At 35.9% G+C, this 20,540-nt stretch overlaps 2 protein-coding genes across 6 annotated transcripts in view; both read left to right on the top strand.

The window, feature by feature from the left end:
• The first annotated feature begins 3,968 nt into the window (after nucleotides 1-3,968).
• Nucleotides 3,969-6,663, top strand: LOC139984451 (uncharacterized). Its single transcript, XM_071998365.1, has 3 exons — nucleotides 3,969-4,441; nucleotides 5,587-5,841; nucleotides 6,185-6,663. The coding sequence occupies exons 1-3, from the start codon at nucleotides 4,207-4,209 to the stop codon at nucleotides 6,346-6,348; spliced, it is 654 nt and encodes a 217-aa protein (XP_071854466.1). The 5' UTR covers nucleotides 3,969-4,206; the 3' UTR covers nucleotides 6,349-6,663.
• Nucleotides 6,664-12,512: 5,849 nt separating this feature from the next.
• The window catches only part of LOC139984060 (uncharacterized), a 33,289-nt gene continuing 25,261 nt past the window's right edge, over nucleotides 12,513-20,540 (top strand). The window contains exons 1-3 of one of the 5 annotated variants that reach the window (XM_071997729.1): nucleotides 12,541-12,874; nucleotides 13,479-13,997; nucleotides 15,046-17,729. In XM_071997729.1, coding sequence (XP_071853830.1) covers nucleotides 15,377-17,566 — 2,190 coding nt within the window. In that variant the 5' untranslated portion in view covers nucleotides 12,541-12,874; nucleotides 13,479-13,997; nucleotides 15,046-15,376 and the 3' untranslated portion in view covers nucleotides 17,567-17,729. Of the gene's footprint in view, nucleotides 12,875-13,478; nucleotides 17,730-20,540 lie in introns of those variants that run through there. The other 4 variants (XM_071997728.1, XM_071997730.1, XM_071997727.1 and 1 more) reach the window with 4 other exon arrangements.

Below are 20,540 nucleotides of genomic sequence, written 5' to 3'. Positions count from 1 at the left end.
GGGCAGTACCCGTTACTCTAGAAGTCAACCCCTTTATTTATTTCAAAAGAGAGCCATTCGTAATATTTGTAATGCGGATTACCTCCAGCATACAGCACCCCTGTTTACTACTCTTAACGCTCTTAGTATCTCTGACACAAATCGTTAGTATGTTGGTATTTTTATTTTCAATTGGTTACATGATAATGCCCCGTCGACTTTTAACAAATAATTTACAGTTAAGTAACGCTCCCTATCCTAACCGTGCGCCAAATCAATTTACTGTTCCTTACTTTAGACTTAGGTCTTCACAACTTGGTATTCGTTATGTCGGCGTAAAACTTTGGAATTCCCATCCTACTACTATTACTGGTTGTAAAACTTTGAATTCCTTCAAAAAACGTCTTAAAGAGTATCTTATATCAAACTATCATTGGTTTTGTATTTCCTTTCATTGACATCTTTGTTCTGTTTTCTATGTTTACTTAAGCTTTCATTGTATATTTTAATTTTCAAGGGGTGTCAACGTAAACAAGCTCTACAGTGCTTCTTGTTGGCACTCCTCAAGCTCTTGTTCTCTTGTACATTTACCCACGTCTATTGTCAAAATTGCATACTTTAATTAGGGGATAAATACGAGGGGAACCGGTCTTAAATTTGATTTGAGACCGATGATGACGTCATCGAGGAGGCTGAGCGGACCGAGGCGATAGCCGAGGTCCGCTGCCCTTCTCGATGACGTCATCAGAGGTTAAGACCGGGTACCCTCGTTTTTATCCCCATTCATAAATGACCCTCACAAATGTTAGAAAACGGCATTTTTTCGCTAATTTTTGCTGATCTGTATTTAATTCTCCTAATGCCTCCCTTGATCTTTTTCCAGAATGACGTAATAGTAACCTCATTGTAAAACAGCATTTTCTTCCGACGAACATTAAGAGTGAAAAAATACAGATGAAGCAGTGTCGTTTGGTCTTAAATTTTTGTATATTAATCAATTCAAACACTAAAAAATGGAGGCAAATGCAAATTAAATAAGTACAGATGAACAAATTTCTAAAGATAGCATTTTAAAACGTTTTTTTGACCTACCAGGTCAAATTGCGCAATAAACAGATGCTGAGTTGTGTGTGTTCTGGAAAGTCCGTAAACGCTACAACACAGTTAGGATAGCAACGTTGCTTGTTGCTAACATTCTTTTGAGTAGAACTCGTCTATCCCTGGTCGGTAGATGAACCGTTCAAATAAACGTTTACTGGGCCTGAGAATGAGCAGTTTTTGAAGAGGTTCCGAGCTCCATTGTTCGACAGGTGTTCTTGTAGTAACCGCAGTGTTATTGCGAGTCTGAAAGATCGCTAGGCCTAGTCCCTGGTCAGTCATGTCGTTACTGCTAGTAGTAGAAGTAGTGCTAACGTTATTGTTAGGCTTAGCAACAAGGTTTCTACTGTTACTAGTGTCAACATTGGACGCTTTACGCTTCGGTTCTTCGTTGAAGCACCTCGATAAGGGTGCTGACATTGACTCTAGCCCAAAATTAAGCTCAAAAGTAATCCCTAAGTCATTCATGTTACTCGAAGTATTAAGCTGGATGATTTAAGAAGTACGTACAGTGTGTATTGAGACTCTGTGTGTGTGAAAACATATACAGTACTACTGCTGTAACTGATTGAAAGTAGGCTATATATACTGTACAGTGTTCTTTGCAATTTGGGAAATTTCTTTGCCCATAAACATATTTGCATATACTCATGGCATGTCTTCATTTCTTTTAATTATGACTTCATGATTGCCACGGCAACAAACCAGTGTTTGTCTAACATTTTGATCCTGAAGCAATTCTCCTCTCTATACACTCGACCAGTCTCGAATCGCATTCGAGACTGGTCCAGTATACAGAAAGTTGGTTTAGGCATTTATGAATACAAGATATTGAAATAAAGTCTCATGAAATGAATTGAGTTTAAATTGAAATTGAATATTGGTTAATCAAATTATATATGTTATATAGAATTTTGTAATAGGCAAAGGAATCTGTAGTTTCTAAAAGGCATAATGTCGAGAAAAAAATGTAAGTACGTAAGTAATATTGCGTCACATGACCACACTGATTCATCTTATCGTAATGTACAGTACAAAAGATACACGCGATCGCTGACTATTACAGTTAAACGTAGCTACCTTTTCAGGATTTATTTCTAGCTCATGTCCCGAAAAAAAAATAATATCAGTTATTTTTAAGTATCGGTGATCGATGTGCGAGTTACTAGACAGAAGAATTAGTAATAGGTCATAGGAACTACGATTGCTCTGCCTTTATTTCTTAAACATTATGACTCAATTGTGGACATAAACCTACATATATACTAGCAGGACATTACAATGGAATAGTCACTGAGAATAACCTACAGAGGTGGTATTAGACCACGGTGAATTATTTTCTTTTATTTGTTATTGAATATTTTGCAATCCTTGTACAATATTTTTTTTCTGACATACGCTAATGTTTCTAAATTGGAAAACACCCATCATGTGGAAGCGATAGCTTCGAGTTATCATTCGCAAAGGCAACTTCCAAACATTTCGTTTTGACAAAATTCCAAATATTCTTTACTATATGCTATACAAGCCATAGGAGACAAACCTGGACGGAATTGTTGGTACTTGCCAAAAATACTCAGTCACTACATATTCTATTTTAAAACCTCTTGCAGTTTTCGATGCATGTGAACCCTAAATCCAAATATAAAAAGTTAAAAAAACTGCACGCTTGATGATTTTAATAGTAAAGGCATGCTGCAATTGGGTCACACTCGACAATTCTTTGTCAAAAAAAAGTAAAACGTGTTGCTTCCGAACAAAAATCAGTAACATATTTTTAAAAGAAAAAAAGGATATAATAAATTGTGATAAGCTGTGACCATCATTCAAAAACAATTTTGCTTTTTATATATCTTCTCTGTTAATTCTAGTGATTTAAGGACTTTTAAAAGTAAAAATGACAGGGTATCTATCTTTCACACACAATCGTTTTTCTCTTCTCTGCGACACGTCAACTGCCGTGTTTCCTTGGGATAGGGCACGACAGAAGCGAGTGTGGGTGCTTATCGTATTACGACCTTTCTGAACTACCATTGTTAGGATTTCGCAGTAAACACGTCATGCTTCGATCAGAGATATCAGAGAGGAAAATAACATAATTGCAAAGAAAATTAAAGAATATTTTATATTAACACATAAGAGAAATCTTCCACTATCAATGTCGATGGTTTTAAGTTTGCATCAAACACACACTCACAAAAAGGTTTACAATAATAGCTACTTTTTGCAAGGCGACTTCATTGATTAACTTTTGGTTTGGGTTAATTAAAATGTTAAATGGAGGGTTACTTGTTTGCAAGCAGGACCAGGGACTTTATTCTTTTCAAAATTAACATTGAGTGAGAACTACCTATTGAGGATATTACAAATTGATGTGGAATCTTCAACTACTCTTAATTTTTAATCATATGGAATCGATGGAAAAGTGAAGGAAAACACCTGTTCAACGTTAAGTAACTCTGTGAAGATATGCATATCGTCTACTTTGGAAATTGCCACATTTTTATTAATCATCAATATAAATAAAATGGTCTTGTAATAGTCATATCAATACAAAATTAACCTAGACCTGTTGGTCTTAAATAAGGATAGTGATTCTTTCACACGTTACTCCTCAAAACATGACATGACGTTTACCTTAAAACTGTAATTTATTTACAAAGCTGCATTCCGCAAAACAACATTAATAGCCTAGACCTCAAGTCGTCACTTACTTGCAGTACTGATGTAGCCGAATGGTAGTAAAGGCTACAGTAGTTCAACACATTTTAGCAAAGCTTAGTAGAGTAACAGAAATCAACGGACGGAGTGTCAGATAAAAATTCTTCGAGATAAAGTCTACTTATAGGTCAGGATGCAAGGCCCCAAAAGTCGACTTCTTGTGACCACCATCAGACAACTACCTTATATGATCAGATATTATGTAGAAATATTATAGAAGTCTTGTCTCAAACTCGTCAAGCGTAAAAGTTGCGCATTTTATTGTAATTTGAAAAAAAAACGAGAAAAATATTGATTTTTTCACCATGATTGTAAGCCAACCAGCTTGCGCGTTTCACCCACATTTGGAAGGGGAATCCTCTCTTGACCAATCGCATCGCTCATTGCATTTTACCTTCACTGTACAAGATGGACGCGTACACGTCGTCATCAATGTCATCGGAAGCTGATGATTCCGAGGGAAAAACTTCGTCTTACTGTTTCATGCATGTAATCGAAACCGATGGAAGAGTTATTCCCTTTTCAGAGAAGAGCTTCAACAAGTTTTTAGAGTGTTCCACCCTATGGAAAGAGTTAGAGAATCGTCCGGAAAGTGTCATCGCAACCACAGCAGACGGACTTCAATTTGACGATGTATGCACTGGTAGGCTAGTAAAAGTAGTATGGGCATGGCATGGGGTATGAATGTCTAGATGTGAAATTTATTGTGTTTTACTGCAATTTAGGTGTCATAAGTTGTACCTGAATTGCAAATTGCATATTAAAATTATTAATATTATGGGGATTTATGACTCTATGACTATGAGTATGAGTAAAATATAAATTATAAATATACATCTAATGAATAATGTCAGACTCAGACAATAGTGAGTCAATCAATGATTGAATGTTCACTTCCTACACAAAAAGTAGGTCTAACTCTAAGGTCTAGATCTCTCCTGATATGGTTATGTGTGGCTGCCAGCTGTGCAGAAGTACTTGGCAGAGTAGTAGTAGTACTATAGTCAGTAGTGCGAAGTTCGGCATACTGCGAAGTTCGGACACCCTAAGAAATACACGATTTCACCATGAAAATTTACAGGAAGAGCCAAATTTCACCAAAAAGTACAAAGCTACAGTTATTTTCTCTCCAAAATGACCCGTGTGCAAGAAAGTACTTACATATTTGTCAATAAAATGGCGGAGATCTATGAAGTCTGTTATAATTACTGAAAGAGCAACTGCGCCACCAATTTTATCACCAGCGCCACACTGTAGGTTGGGTGTCCGAACTTCGCAATACTCTAGCAAAGAAATACCAGTTCCACAATCACGAAGAATCTTCTTGGAATACAACGTAAAAGCATTTTGCAGGAAAGAAATTTTGGCCGTGTATCGTACTAAAACAAATTTCTCCCACCATATCAAGTATATTCTCATGTGATTTATACCACAAGATTTAGTTTTGGGGTGCTTTAAGGCTTAGGTGTCCGAACTTCGAAGTGACCATTCTACTACTACTAGTCTACTATATATATATATATATAGTAAAAGTATGCTGATTGTTTTCAATTCATGTTGAATGATGTTGACTTTATCAACTTTTGTCTTGAAGGATTTTTCTTTTTTTGAATTTTGATTTGATTTAAAGTAACAATATTATAACAGAGCCAACATTGGATGATTGTGTAACTTGTAAGCTTAAGTTAAGTTAAGCTAGGAAATTTGAGTTTTTGAAGTCTTGATCTATTCTTATCTCGTACTTAAAAAGGTAAGGTAGTCGGTGCTCAAGACGAATGAGGAGGGCATAACATAATGGAAAATATATTTCAGTAGAAAATTGGTATGGTAATCTTGATAGGGATTTCAAATTAGAGCTGTTCATAAGCACAGTATTGTTAATGCTTAATGGAAAAACTTATAATTCATTGATGTGTCCTGATTATTTACATAGAAAACGACAAGGGAGGGCAGGATACCACGTAGATTGCTACCGGCACTTCTGTAATCTCACTTCCATCAGGCGAGCCAAGGACAAGGCGAAGAAAGCACAGATATCGAAAGGTGATATTTTTGGTATACATCTTATAGCACAGCTTATTTTACTTTGTAAAATTGTTCATATTATGTTACTTCATTCCTATTAAATTGAAAGTTACATTTATTTATGATATAAAGATTACACCATGGAGCACAGCTGTTAATATTATTTAACAGCAGCAAATGTAACTAGTGGTCATAAGTTTAACAATGATAACAAATTGCAAAAAATGTATTTTCTATGCTTTAGTATTCTTTGGATGTAAAATACAGGGTATCAGTTGAATGATGTTCATTTGAAATAAATATAGTGTCTCTGTATATTTCAGTATTGAGGCAAAGCTTTGTACTTTGTCTACTTTCACAGAAGCTGATGAAGAAGAACCTAAAGCTGCAGGAAAGGGTCGATGTTCATGTCGACAGCACAACATAACCTGCACCGATCTGTGCAGGTGCATCAATTGTCAAAATTCAGCTCAAGCAGGACACAATATGGATGAGGAAGATACAGACAATGAAGATGAAGACTGAATGTCTGTAAGCCTATGTATCTAGACTCATTCATTCACAGTAATGTAAATTTGGTCTGGTCTGAACTTGTTTGACCTCTGGCATAGTTAAGTTACCTGTGACCCCGAAATAACAATGAGTTCATTCAGGTCACTGTAGAGCATCTACCATCCAAGTTTGTTTACAAAACGGGCAAACGATCGCAAAGTCATTCAATGTTTTGCAAGCGTTATGGATGGACCAACAACATTTGGATTCTTAATCTCACTCCACCCACAATTTGAGCTATATAAACACTTATATATCATATTCATGTATAAACATTACTTGGGATGTATATTGTAGTGCACAAATAGTACGTCACTTTACCAATAGCTTGTGGAAGTTAAAGGGAATTCTTTTTTCTGTATTAACAGAACTTGTTTAATATTCAAGTATCAATAGTATGTCACTTGGTAGAGAATTCTTATATTTCGAGTTGTATTAACAGAAAACCAATTCACTTGTTTTATATTTATGTTTCAGAATCACTTGCGATGTAGGCAGCAAGAATAGTTTCTCATTTTTCCAACGACATGTAGAAGTGGTTAATTCTTATAGATGTATTTCGAGCTGTATAAACAGAACACCAGTTCACTTGTTTTATATTTATGTTTCAAAATCACTTGCGATGCACTGCAAGAATAGTATGTCACTTGGTAGAGAATTCTTATATTTCGAGGTGTATTAACAGAAAACCAATTCACTTGTTTTGTATTTATGTTTCAAGATCACTTGCGATGTAGGCAGCAAGAATAGTTTCTCATTTTTCTAACGACTTGTAGATGTGATTACAGATAAACGTTTTTTACAGTGCTCGTTTAGAACTGAATGTTGGAATGTTCTGTCCTCAAACCTCAGCCATGAAGAAAAGTTGAAAACGTAAAAACAATAACTACATACATTTCTTATGTGCCATATATGCAAGTTATGATAACAGTAATGTTATCAATATTATACAATTTGTAGAAGTGATAGAGAATTCGTATAGATGTATTTCGTGCCGTAGTAACAGAACACTATTTCACTTGTTTTATATCCATGTATCAAAATCATGTTTGATGTACTGCAAGAATAGTTTGCCAATTTTCTTGAGACTTGTAGAGAAATGGTACCTTTTTTACAGTGCTTGTTTATAAATTAAAGTTGGGATGTTATGTCCTCAAACCTCAGCCATGAAGAAAAGCTGAAAATGTAAAAACAATAACTACATGCATTTCTTATGTGTCATATGTGCAAGTTATGATAACAGTAATGTTATCAATATTATACAATTTGAATATGATGATGCTTTTGTACTTGTTTGGATACTCTTTGTCATTCAGTCAAAATTATTTGTCTGCGATGTGTAGAGATGTTGCAGGGAGGGGGTTGAAGGCGAGAAAAGAAGATTGAGATAGAGAGATAGAGATTAAAGAAACAAAGAGGGAGATAGAGAGAGAGAGAGAGGTGGAGGGAGGGGGAGGGGAGGTTGACATTAGAGAAAAATGTGGATGAAGGATACTTTGGAAAAGAGGATCAGAGAGGCAAGGAAAAGAAAAAGTTGTGATGAGCATACTTGTATACACACAAAGCAACGATAGTTAAAGTAATTATTCTAATATTAATCAAAATTACTTCGCTAATTATAATAAAATCAAGATCTATATAACTTATCATGAATGTCACTTTCAGGTTCATTATCAATATCTTTATTGTTTGTATTATTAAAAATAGTAGTTCATGTAGTCTTATCATTTATTATTATCAGATCAGTATCAGCATAATCATCATAAGTATTGGTATAAATATTCCTTCTTAAGTTAAAATAGGAAAAACATTTGCAATAACCCCCCCCCCCAAAAAAAATCCCTCGAATAGGACGTAAAGCTAAGTTCACACTTTATTCCTAACATGTAAATAACATAGTTCAACATCCTGCACATCACAATATTCACCTCCCCCAAAAAAGAACAGTAGAAATCCACACGCATTGAGCTTATTTTCTCTATTTGGACGCAAGAGGGCGACAAACACAATTATGATTAATTAAAACTATGATTACTAATTAATGTGCAACTTTCACGCTTGACGAGTTTGTGTGGTTATTATTCATATTTTTCTCCATCATTGTACAAAAAATCAGGTAGTTGTCGCTCGGTGGTCACAAAAACCACTAACTAGAGCACTTTCTGATGTATGCATCCCGGTCTATTATTTACGTATGAGAAAAAGGAGTGAGTTCATAGCCATTGCTGTTCTTTATAAGAGTGAAAAGCTATACGAGTTTGTGAGCCTGACATCGGAATTTAAGATGTACTTGATATGCATATACCAAGAAGAACATTCTTAACGTCATTAAAAGGTGGCCAAGTTGTGTAACTACTGATCCTGTGAAGAATCATATTATTGTTGGTACTAACAGAAGATATGTGTATGTACTTACTGATGATCTAAAGTACAGTCACATGTTTACTCAGCTATATGTAATCGATGTGGCTTTTGCTATCACTTTACATAGAGTTAACCTCACTGTCTGATGCAACGGTAGTGATAGAGCATATACAGCCACTATGGAATCAGAGAGTAAGCTAAAGTATGGATTCACTAAACCATATCTCCATCGATGCGACTGGATTCCTCACAGTGACTGCACAGACAAGAACGAGTTCATCTACATATTATGGGGTGCAGACGTCGATCGTCACGATAGAGGTTTCCTGGTAGAGTACAGTCAGGATGGCCGACAGGTACTATCAGGAAGACCAGTAGACGAGAACGTTTGATGTGTGACATCACTAGAAAAGAATAGGGCGGAAAAACTTGTAATTGCAACAAATACTTCGGGGAAGCTTTACACGTACGGTCTAGTAGTAACTAAGACGTAGCTCTGTTGAGCATATAATGGAATGAATGATTCCACCTGTATTCATAAAGTGACATCAACACTGATTTAAGGATATCTCATGATATTTAGCTTTACACTTCTGTCTTCAATGACACTTTCTGCTCTGTTCTGTATATGTGAAACATTATTCATGGTCACTAGTCTCCTCAGACACGACCACGAACACGACCACGACCACGATCTTCTTTATTACTCTTAAGATGTAACGTTTGTCTGTAGAGACATATCTAATATTCCATTTGTTGTTTTACTTTGTTTTCTACTAAAGACAGGTTGAGGTATTATATATCCTGTCAGTAAATTAGTAAATTAATCTTTTTGAAAATGTTTCCGAGGATAATTAGTTGTTCGCCTTATAAAAAAACAATAATAACACAGATTGTCCTCTACGAAACGGTCGAACAAAAAATAACCAACAATAATGCGTGATTTGCGTGAGACTAATGCACCAGCATTCATTGTGAATAATTGGGTATGTCTGATTGGTTATTCGTTTCAGGATATTAAGAAACACCCACAAGAAGCACTAAATGATTCAACTTCAGCTTCAAAATATTTTACGGTGTTTTGAGTAATTAGGTGAAATGACTCTTTACATTGTAAACATTGATGTTTGTAAAGTTATTTCATTCATAAAATGGTTTGATTGGAATAGGTGTAAAATGACGTCAATGAGTACGTGACGGTTCAGATTATATTGATCAGTGCAGGATCATCAAACATTGGCGGTACTGCCGTATGTTAACTGAGTTTAAAATTATCCCAGCTAGTTGGCGTTATGCAATCGATATTTACAGTCACATGTTTGCACTTACTAGATATAATTGTTGCATCGTATGATATCAATGTACATAGAAGTAGTCTCCTGGTCTGTGGCAACTCGTGTGGTAGATCATATGCATTCACCATGGAGGAATCACAGAGTAAGCTGATGCATAATTTCACCACACCTGATCTTTATGAATTAGACTGTAGACCTATCACTGTCTGAATAGACAATAATGAGTTCATAAACATGCTATGGAAAGCAGCCATCTCATATCGTCGGAGATTTATTCTGGTACAATGCAGTCATAATGGCGGACAGTTACTTACAACAAGAATAGTAGATGATAACGTTTGCTGTGTGACATTAGAAGAGAATTTTCTATTTAAGAGAGAATAAAGGGGTAAAGAGAGGAAGGGGGGATGGGAAGTTGTACACGTACGGCCTAGTAGTGACGCAGAGGTAGGAAATTATTTAAATCATTTTTTGAAGCAACCTTACAAATTCAAGGTGCACTCACTTTAAATACAGAAATTATTTCATCAAGAAATATGACTTTATTTTCTATATCAATGGTTGATTAATTTTATATGTTTTATTATTTTCTTTTCATTTCCGGATAGTGAGGCAGGGGTTCGAGAATGGGACATAATTGTTTTCCCTTTCAGGTATACAGCACTTTTTGCACTAGTTGAGCTGTTGTCATGGTAATGCGTTTGTCTGTCCGTTGGTCAGTTAGTAATGTTTTTTCTAGGTCACGATTCTGCTCGCAGATCCTTTGCTGCTTCTTTTCACCAGATTTGGTGAAATTGTGACATAAACTAGGGGTTAAGATTTCAATAGCATCATGAGGTCAAAGGTCATTTGCAGTCATAAAAGTTGAGTTTATAAAAATACCTTCTAACCCAGAGTTTAGTTTTTGATGTCCACGTGGTGATAGTAATCAATATATGACTGGTCGTAAGAGTAGTACCTTATTAAAGGTAAATACCGAATAAGAAAAACATGTGTTTTAATGGCCTACCCCTTTAAAGCTGTGAAAACTGTCCGATTATCAGATTTGGCCATACATTTTAGCAAACTCAAAATTGAGTAAAACTTTTTTTTTAAAGTACTTTCTCGAGACAGTTTCATCCTCTAAATGTTTCATAGCTATTTTGAATTATTCACAATTGATTTAATATCTCAAGATGGGTATTTCTTTTACAGTGGCAATACATTACTTTTGAAATGTGAACAATGCTGAACAATGTGTACATTATTTGAGTTTGTTTGATATTTTGGGGGTAATACTGGTGACCTGTAAGATTACCTCATTATAAAAAGAATCAACCAAAAACCGAACTTCCTGCTTACACCCAGCATAAAAACAGGTTTGAAGCAAAGTCACCCAAGAAAGAACCTGGGCATGAAAAACCAAACAATCAAACGGCTGATCCGTTCTCAACCTCAGTCCTATTTTACCGAGACTGTCACTGTGTGATCATCGTCAGGTGTTTATTAGGATACTTTTTTTAGTTTGTTATGGTTGATTGATACAATAAGTACGGACAGTTTGAAAATGTTTTGAAATGTCTTAAAGTTAATTTGGGACATCTTCTCAGTCCGAGCCAAATATAAAGAAGCTGTGGGTAACCATTCCATATAGTATAGATTAACATGATGTGGGCTTACATTTTCCAAACTCTGGGCTGAAATATGCACGTCCCTGACTATTTTGAATATGGACTTAGTGAAAAAGGGCAAGGTGTTTTGCATTTGCATCATCCCAAGGAAGATATTTCAAACGTGACCACATTTAATCTATCATGGTAAGCTTAGAAGCTAAGATTATTAGTTGATGGCCTCAAGAAAACAAGTTGAGACTCGCTAAGTACAGTGACGTGGACAGAATTTCAAAAGTGGGGAGTTGGGAAAGGTAATAAAACTTACCCCGACTATTTCGTGTATAAGGCTGCACTTTTGTGAAAGTAATCGATTCAGTTCTTAACGTCAAATGGTGCATTATGAGGCAAGATTGTGCCAAATAAATAAATATAAACGCAAAATTTATCCGACTGATTAAAATAGCGACATGAATCCCCCCCCCCCCTCCTCTAAAAAGAAAATTGAAATTTAGATGTCAATGGAGCATTCTGAGGCACATGTAAAATATTAGTAATGTCAATAGAAGTAGCCCAATGCGCATCATTTTGTTGATAAGTACCTCAAGGTTTCAATGGGAGGTTGGAGGGAAAGTACATGCGTAGTTGTCCTATTCTTCCCTTGCAGAAATACAAAAAATACTCGACTGAACCGTATCCTCCTCATGTATGCTTTTCGGGAAAAGTTAATGCTTTTGCAATTATTTTTCTGAAAATTATGCAAAGAGGGAAACACATTCTTTTGGTACAAGTGTTTAACTAGTAAAATTTGGTACAAAGTCATTTGGATTTCAATCATAACATATCCCTTCTAAAACGTTAAACAATAATACTTCTTTACATAATATATTGTATTTTTACTGAGGTGGATATTTAACACGTCGACGATACGTGAAAATTCCCATACAATCGGTAAGTAGACTATGAAAAATCATTGACCCGTGGCACGCTCTTTTGTATTTGCAGGAATTCCCCGCTATTTTGCAACTTCCTTAGACCCCTGAACCCAGTGGTTACTTTGTAACACGTCACTACAGGCCGCATTGAATTGTACTATACTTGCACACGCAAAGTACAGTTTAACGTCATGTGAAACGTGATACCGGTAATTCATACAAGAAAAATGATGGTAAACTGTGTTTGTTGCAGTTATTTTGTTTTGAAGAACATTAGTTGAGACATAAACCTTTGAGGTCTTTACGATAGAATTAGGTAAGTGAACATTCACTCTAATATATTTTTAAATGTCTTCTATTGGCCATTTGCTATGGAACAGAAATCGTTCGATATATGTACTTGCAAGCAAGTAGATCCCCACTGGGAGTATGTACATTGGGTTCCATTTTAACGGCCGTATTCTATTTTGTAGCGCGTCGTGGAATGACTAGACTGTGGTTTCTGTTAAATTTGTACAGCCTGCAGCTGCCACACTAAATGGTTCAGAACAGTTTTTTCCACAAATTTCTAATAAAATGTCAACAGAATGAATATGGTAACTACTAAATATTGAAAACTTCAGTCCAAATTTGAATTCCTTGAAGTTCCTTTCTTGAATTGATCATATATGGGCAAACTTTTACTTCGAAACATAATTGGAACAAACTTTGAAGTGTTCTAGGCTAGTTCAACATCACATCTATCTCACCTCACCTCACCTATCCCGGAGTCTGGTAGACCGTAGGGGCGCCACAGATGCCCTCCCAACTATTTCTTTCCATTTGTTCCTGTTCTCGGCCTCTCGAAGGGCATCAGGCAGTTTGAGGCCCGTCCACTCTGGGATGTTGTCCTCCCATCTTTTCCTCTGTCTGCCTTATAGGTTGGGAAATAGTTGTTGTCATCGTGTAGAGTGTCTTGGGCAATTTATCCTGGCGGAGCCCATCCCTCTCCAGAATTAGCCACAGCCGAAGTCCCCCATCTTGGGGCTCGCCCTGGATACGATCACGTGGCCGATTGAGTCCATCTTGAGACTACTCCGCCCTGGCCGGTAACTGCAACGTGGAAGTCTTACGCCCAGTGATGCCATGATGGCACCACCCCCCTCACGTGGTTTCGCCCGCCAGCTGAGACGGTGAACCAGGGTGTGGCGCTAGGAGCCAACACGTGAGAGATTTAGGAGATGGGTGAGGACCAGTGATGCCTGTCCACCCTGCTACCGGGTGCAGCTGACAAGACACAAGGGAGCTACCTCTACTCAGAGCCCCCTACACCCCCTTTCACATGTATCTGGTTAAAGAAATATTGAGGGTTGAATAGAACCAAATGTTACGAGGGCAAACACAACTAACAGTCACTTAATGTTGCACAGGAGACGATGAAACGAAACTACAGTGATATTGTAAGTAAATGGGGCAGTGAGCATTCGTTTCATATATATTTGGTATAGCCAGTCTGCTGTGGGGTTTTTGTACGTGATAAACAAAATCAAAGCAAGATTTGCATTAACTCAAAGACTAATCATTTTGGAAAGATGTGAGTAAGTTAAAGTATCATTATATACCTTAGAATATTAAATGTTGAAGATTGGATAGAACTGATTGAAGTAAACTTACCATAACATCGTAAAAGAACATTCACCATCAATGGCAAAATAACAGTGATAATGTACTTAAATTTGCATAATATAAATTAAGAATAAACTGTCTATAATGCCTTGGTACCCATTATTTAACCTGTGTGTAATGACAAATACACGTTTGTTCGATCTTGTATCAATTACCTTACATCGGGACACTTAAATTTGAATATTCATAAAGTGTTACCCAAATTGGTTTGTGAGGTACGTCCTCTTTATGTGATGTCGGTGCTTAGGTATGTACATATAATATGTCTCATTATTCATCTAGACTGTTAGAAATACTGTATTTGATATAAAAGGATATCTTTATTGCTTGAAGATTCTCAAATACACATATTATTTATATACACTTGACTTAGTTCTTAGATAACACTCCTACACCACTTATTCGCCTAATTATTTGATGTTACACGCTGGACAGTTGCGGTACTTAAAAAAAGGGTTACCGAGTAATAAAGCAATATATCAGATTAATTTGCTAAAAAAAGAACATGGTTGCAACAGGAAACGTTTAATGTTCTAAAACGGAATTCTAAACGACTTGAATTCACGTCCTAAAAGTGCCAGTCAAGAAACGATGCATCCGTTTTTTGCTTTTAATTTACATCTTCGAGCATACGCTTTAATTGCCGGTATTCTACCGTCAAGAACAATACAAATAATATCACAAAAAGTGGAAAATTTCAATATATTGAGGATGGTGATGTTTACCTATGTCCATCGGACCACGAATCCCCTTTTTAACGTACAACAGCCTCGTTGCAACTTCATTTACAAATGGTGTTTCGTTTGTGATTTCATAATGCAGATCCCTCTATCAAAATGGCAACACGTACATATGATCTGCGTAATGAAGATCCCCGTGCACAGGGACAGGATGATGGGCTTGGCAACTTGAGGTGCTGACAGTTTTGGCCAAAATAAAGTATTTGCTCCCACGAAAGAACTGAGTTCCTAGCACAAATTTACATGACTTTTGGCATAATACATCTAAAGCAAATTTAAAGAAAAATAGTTTAATATATTTCTTAACGTCAAGTTCTTGGCAAATGTAAACGCATATTCAGTAATGTAATTACAATATGAAACAATGTTGGGTTAATTTCTTTAAAGATTGCAGAGTCCCGTAAACCAGACCTATGGCTTCGACATTTCCTCTCAAAGACCTGGCAGAGAACTTCTTTCTTTGTTCTGTTTGCTTGGGTCAATTTAAAGAACCGAAGCTGTTACCATGTCTTCATCGATATTGCAGGGATTGCTTAAAAACAGTTATTCAAGCCAGCCACGATGGGACGGTTAAATGTCCATTATGTCAACAGGATTATGTCATACCAGAAAATGGAGTTGATGATTTCAAGGATGACTTTCATATGAAGAGTATGCTTGAGTTTGTAAACTTGCAAAAATCGTTTGAATATGAAAATGTAAAACAATGTGTGAGTTGTTCAGAAAATACAAAAGTGTTTGCATACTGCTTTAAGTGTAGAGACTTCTTATGTGACCCATGTTACATGGTTCACGTGAACAGTCAAATGTTCACAGAACACCAAACTCACATTCTGAAATTGGATAATGTTGAGGCCAGGAACCTAACACTGGAGAAACTATCGACACTTACGGAAGATCCCAAGTGCCACATACACATGAAAAAAGAGGCAAAGTTATGTTGCTGTACGTGCCGACTCGTACCAGTATGCATAATCTGTATACATAGTAAACACAAAGGTCATGACCTACAAGACGTATCTGAACTAGCAACTACTGAAAGAGAACTTTTGAAACCAACACTTGCGGAACTAAACAAACACAAAGACAAACTATACGACTTACCAAAAAAAATTGAAACTACTCTGCAGAAGCTGAACGAAAATGCCGAGAAAAAGACACAAAAGTTGATAAATCAGCACCAAAAACAGACGCAGAAGATTAATGATCAACTTGAGGAATGTACTAAAGTACGAACAAGAGGCTTAGAGGAAATAGAAAGCAGAAGAAGAAATAAAGAAGGTCGGATGACTATTAATTTGAAAGTTGAATTAAGCCAAGTTAGAGAGAAATATGATAAGGTTAGGAAAAATATGAAAAGATATTATGACGACGAATACGAGGAGTTAAATTTGAAATGTGATAAAACTGAGAGCGCTCTCATTACAGAACTTGATAACTTAAATGGCTGCTTAAAGGATTTAATAACAACCAAAGATTTGCGTGTAAAAAAAAACAAAGATGAGCTAAAAGAAATGTCAGATTATTGTGACACGATTATCAAACGATACGAGAACTTTACAGCAACGACCTCATCTATTCTTGCTCCTAAGAACGATTGGACATACGCTCAGTGTATACCTGATATAAGAGCAGCATGTGAACCTCTAATAGAAGAAATGAAAAAAGGTTATCCACAGTTAGAATATTTATCTGATTTCATTATCGGTGATATAACGAAGGTTACTAAAAACAACGCCACGATTGTTCAGCAAGAAGACTCAGTTGTTGATATTGCAGGAATCAAAGCTACGAATTGGTCGATTAATGGTATTACAAGCAGCGGAGATGGCAATATCGTCATAACTGGTATGGCATCTACAGGGTACTCGCACATCACTGTGGTCAACAGGAAAGTGGAAATACAACGGCAGGAAAAGCTCAAGAATGATAGGGGCATGTCCAATGCATTGCGTTATTGCTGTTCTTTATCAAAGTTCAAAGTTATAACAGTTTGTAAGTCTGACAACATCGGCATTTACGATGTACGTGATGGTGCATTTAGCAAGAAGAAAATTTGTGATGTAATTACCAAGTGGCCATTTGATCGGTACGTGAAGTGTGTAACGACTAATTCTGAGAGTCATATTATTGTTGGTACTAACAGCAGATATGTGTATGTATTGACTGATCAGTTGATTTACAGTCACATGATTACCTTACCAAATGTAATCGATGGGGCTTTTGATATCACTGTACATAGAGGTAATCTCCTTGTCTGTTCCAACTATAGTGATGAAGCATATGCAGTCACCATGGAGGAATCAGAGAGTAGGCTCATGTATGAATTCCCCAAACCAGACCTCGATGGATACGACTGGAATTCTTTCAGTGTCTGCACAGACAAGAACGAGTTCATATATATGTTATGGTGTACATACATCTTACATCAGCGGAGATGTATCCTGGTACAATACAGTCAGGATGGTCGACAGTTATTGACAAGAACAGTAGATAATGACGCTAGCTGTGTGACAACCCTAGAAAGGGATGGGACGGAAGAACTTTTATTAGCAACAAAAACAACAGGAAAGCTGTACACGTACTGTCTAGATGTGACGTAGATTAAGGACATATGTCAACGTTTAATTAGACAGAACCTTAGAAGCTGCATTTAAACTAAATTCAGAATTTTTTTCATCGAGAAATACGACTCTTACACTTCTTATAATAAACGTTTGATTTATTTTATTTGTCTGATTATTTCTCCCTATTTCCTTTCCAACAGATAATATCCAAAAAAAACATGAGTATGAACTATATTCATTTCTATCATTCAGCAGCTGGTTGTTAGTATTGAGGTTAAGTAGTAGTTCCCTGGTTGAGATATGTCACATAGTGAGAGCAGTTCACTCTTCTACACGTCCAAGTTGTCGAGGAGAGGTCCGCAAAAATGTAAACAATGGCAGTGACAAGAATGTACTAAACGAGATACAGATATTTTTTTTATTTAATACAGGGATACACTAAAGCAATGATAAATAAATTGAAATAATGACAAATTCAACTCATAATTAATTCCAGGTCAGTCATTTTATCATTCTATTAAAGCATATTCATCATCCGGTATTTCTTTATGTTATCCACGGGTATTATCTCTTGCATTAAGACGATTGTTACTATACACAGCTGATTGTGCTTGCTGTACTAAACCGGTACATCATAGCCAAAGTATTTGATACCCACATAAAAAATAATGCAAACTAATGACTGAAAATGCAGCGATGTATATAGGCATTGACACCGCCGATTGTACCTACAGCTATACACGATATCAGCAGTATCTGATACAAACATAAAAACTAATTTAAACTAATTATTGAAGAGGAGCACTGTTGCACACACCGCTTATACACTGCTTACTGTACTTCCGTAGTTCTGTATACACACAGAAACAATTCACAGTACTCGACACACACAAAACACTAAGTTAAACTAATCAGCTAATCATTAGTATTATTTAAATCAGCACATTGTATCTGTAGTTCTTGATAAATACACATAATTTCTGGCATTCACTTAGTTAACTTTTATTACATACTTGTGAATACTTATGACTTTGAGCAGAAATATGTTGCTGCTTTGACAGAAAGCAAAAAGAACTTCGTTCTGTTTGTAACTTTAGTGTTTATTGCATTTCATCTAATTTTCGATTTATTTTTAATTTTTGAGATTAAAGAGGACGGACATTGGGGTTGGGGAGTTGTTGTTACACGTCGTTAGATTAAGGGAAACGTTGTGGTTTTGTCGGTGAGCTTGTGTCGAATTTTGGGTGACGATGACGCCTTTTCCTATATCTATACCTTTGTTATACCATATTTTAATGTATTATTAACTACCACGGCATACACTTATGAAAATGTGCATTTGATGGAGTGTGATATGAAGCCACAAACAATGCGGCGATGAGAGAGAAGATTATGCTGAAGAATTTGTATCATCATTTTATGATGTTCCATATTTATTTGCCAGGATATGGTTCAAGTGTTCTTAGACATGACTCTTATGACCTAAGTTACTTCCTTTAACACTTAATATAATGTCTTAAATTATTTATCTTTTTCTAGGTATGACGCATACAAAGTGTTTAAGCTTTGTGCTAGAATGTGCAGTGGGTTATACAGTAATGTTGTATTATGCATTGATTCATATCCATGGTAGTTTGAAGCTATAGAACAGGCGAAACCCCCATCCTCCCCCCTTTATAGTACGTCTCTTGTGAATTGCTGTTATATTTGATTTGATGTGCTATAAAACGAAATGACATGTGACATGTGACTAAATTCACCCCCTCCTTCATAGCAGAGGATTATTTATGACCGTAAAGCTAATTGCTGCCGTCAGGCAAGAGCAATATATAATCATGTTTAATGTTTTGACTGTTATGTATGTTTAGAATTATCTTATATGTCTTGGTTACAATAAACTCAGATTCTGTCCAACCATGAACACAACTGTTGTAGAATTTGCTCGCCTCATACCATTGCAGCTACAGCTCATTGATGCACGTCATCAACCCAACCACCATATTTTTTTTTTTATTTGATTTGATTTATTCCTACCAATTCGAAAGCAAAAATATACGTACAATACAATTAATGTGAAAGTAACAACATAAAGAAATCAAAATAAAGCAATACAGCAACTGATTGGTAGAGGGAACCAAGAATAAGCATAGCTTTTCTTAACAAATATGCCTTGATTGAATGTGCTATATACAACGAAATGACATGTGACTTGATTTGATTTAAAATCGACTTGAAACTTGGTAACAACACTGCTGAATTGTAACATGGGATGTCACTATCTACAGATAACAGTAACAGAAACCTAGTTAAGTGAAGTTAACCATGTGCTAAACCGTAGCTCAAAGCCAGTATAATCTGAAGACACGTGATTCCTTACATCGTTGATAACACAGATCGCCGATAATTCTGACTATACTATGGGTTGTTTCTGTACTATTTGTTGAAATGAAAACCGATGTAGAGTCGACGTGAAAACGAATAGCTAAATAATATATCATTTGCGTTATAAGTTCAAGTTGAAAATTGAATCATGTTTTAAACAAATATGCAGCTAGTTTCAAATGTATTGATGAGCTTGTATAAGAATGAACGAAACATGTATTTTTGACATAATATGAAAAGGAACTTTGTATTAAATGTTAAATAAAGTGCAGCTGGTCGCGACTGCTAAAGGTTTGTAAAAAGATTAACGAATGTGAAATAAGCAGAAACAATTATTTCTTAGATTCAGTGTTAGATTGTAGAATAACGCAGTTAGAGGTTTGGAAGACATACTTGAAGAACATTGTGTTTATTGAATTTGTTCTATGTATTTTGAAGGAGCACAAACTATTTACGTTAACAAAACCTAACAAATAGGTTTGTAAACATTCTTCTCCTCCTTCTTCGTTGCTCCGTCTCCAGTCTCGATATACTTCGTTACGTTGTACCTTATATTTGATTAAAGTTCTCGCATCGTCATTAACTATACTAATCTAAAGATAAAAATGTCATATATGAACAATGCCTG

This window comes from Apostichopus japonicus, chromosome 17 (assembly GCF_037975245.1).
Source record: "Apostichopus japonicus isolate 1M-3 chromosome 17, ASM3797524v1, whole genome shotgun sequence".
Taxonomy (NCBI): domain Eukaryota; kingdom Metazoa; phylum Echinodermata; class Holothuroidea; order Aspidochirotida; family Stichopodidae; genus Apostichopus; species Apostichopus japonicus.
This window is presented reverse-complemented; position numbering and strand designations above follow the sequence as displayed.

Bases quoted from the DNA above. Each gene is read 5' to 3' on its own strand.
- LOC139984451 (XM_071998365.1), top strand. From the start codon at position 4,207: ATGGACGCGTACACGTCGTCATCAATGTCATCGGAAGCTGATGATTCC. The intron at 4,442-5,586 runs GTAGGCTAGTAA...TGAGGAGGGCAT, and splicing joins ATTTGACGATGTATGCACTG to AACATAATGGAAAATATATT. The intron at 5,842-6,184 runs GTGATATTTTTG...CTACTTTCACAG, and splicing joins GAAAGCACAGATATCGAAAG to AAGCTGATGAAGAAGAACCT.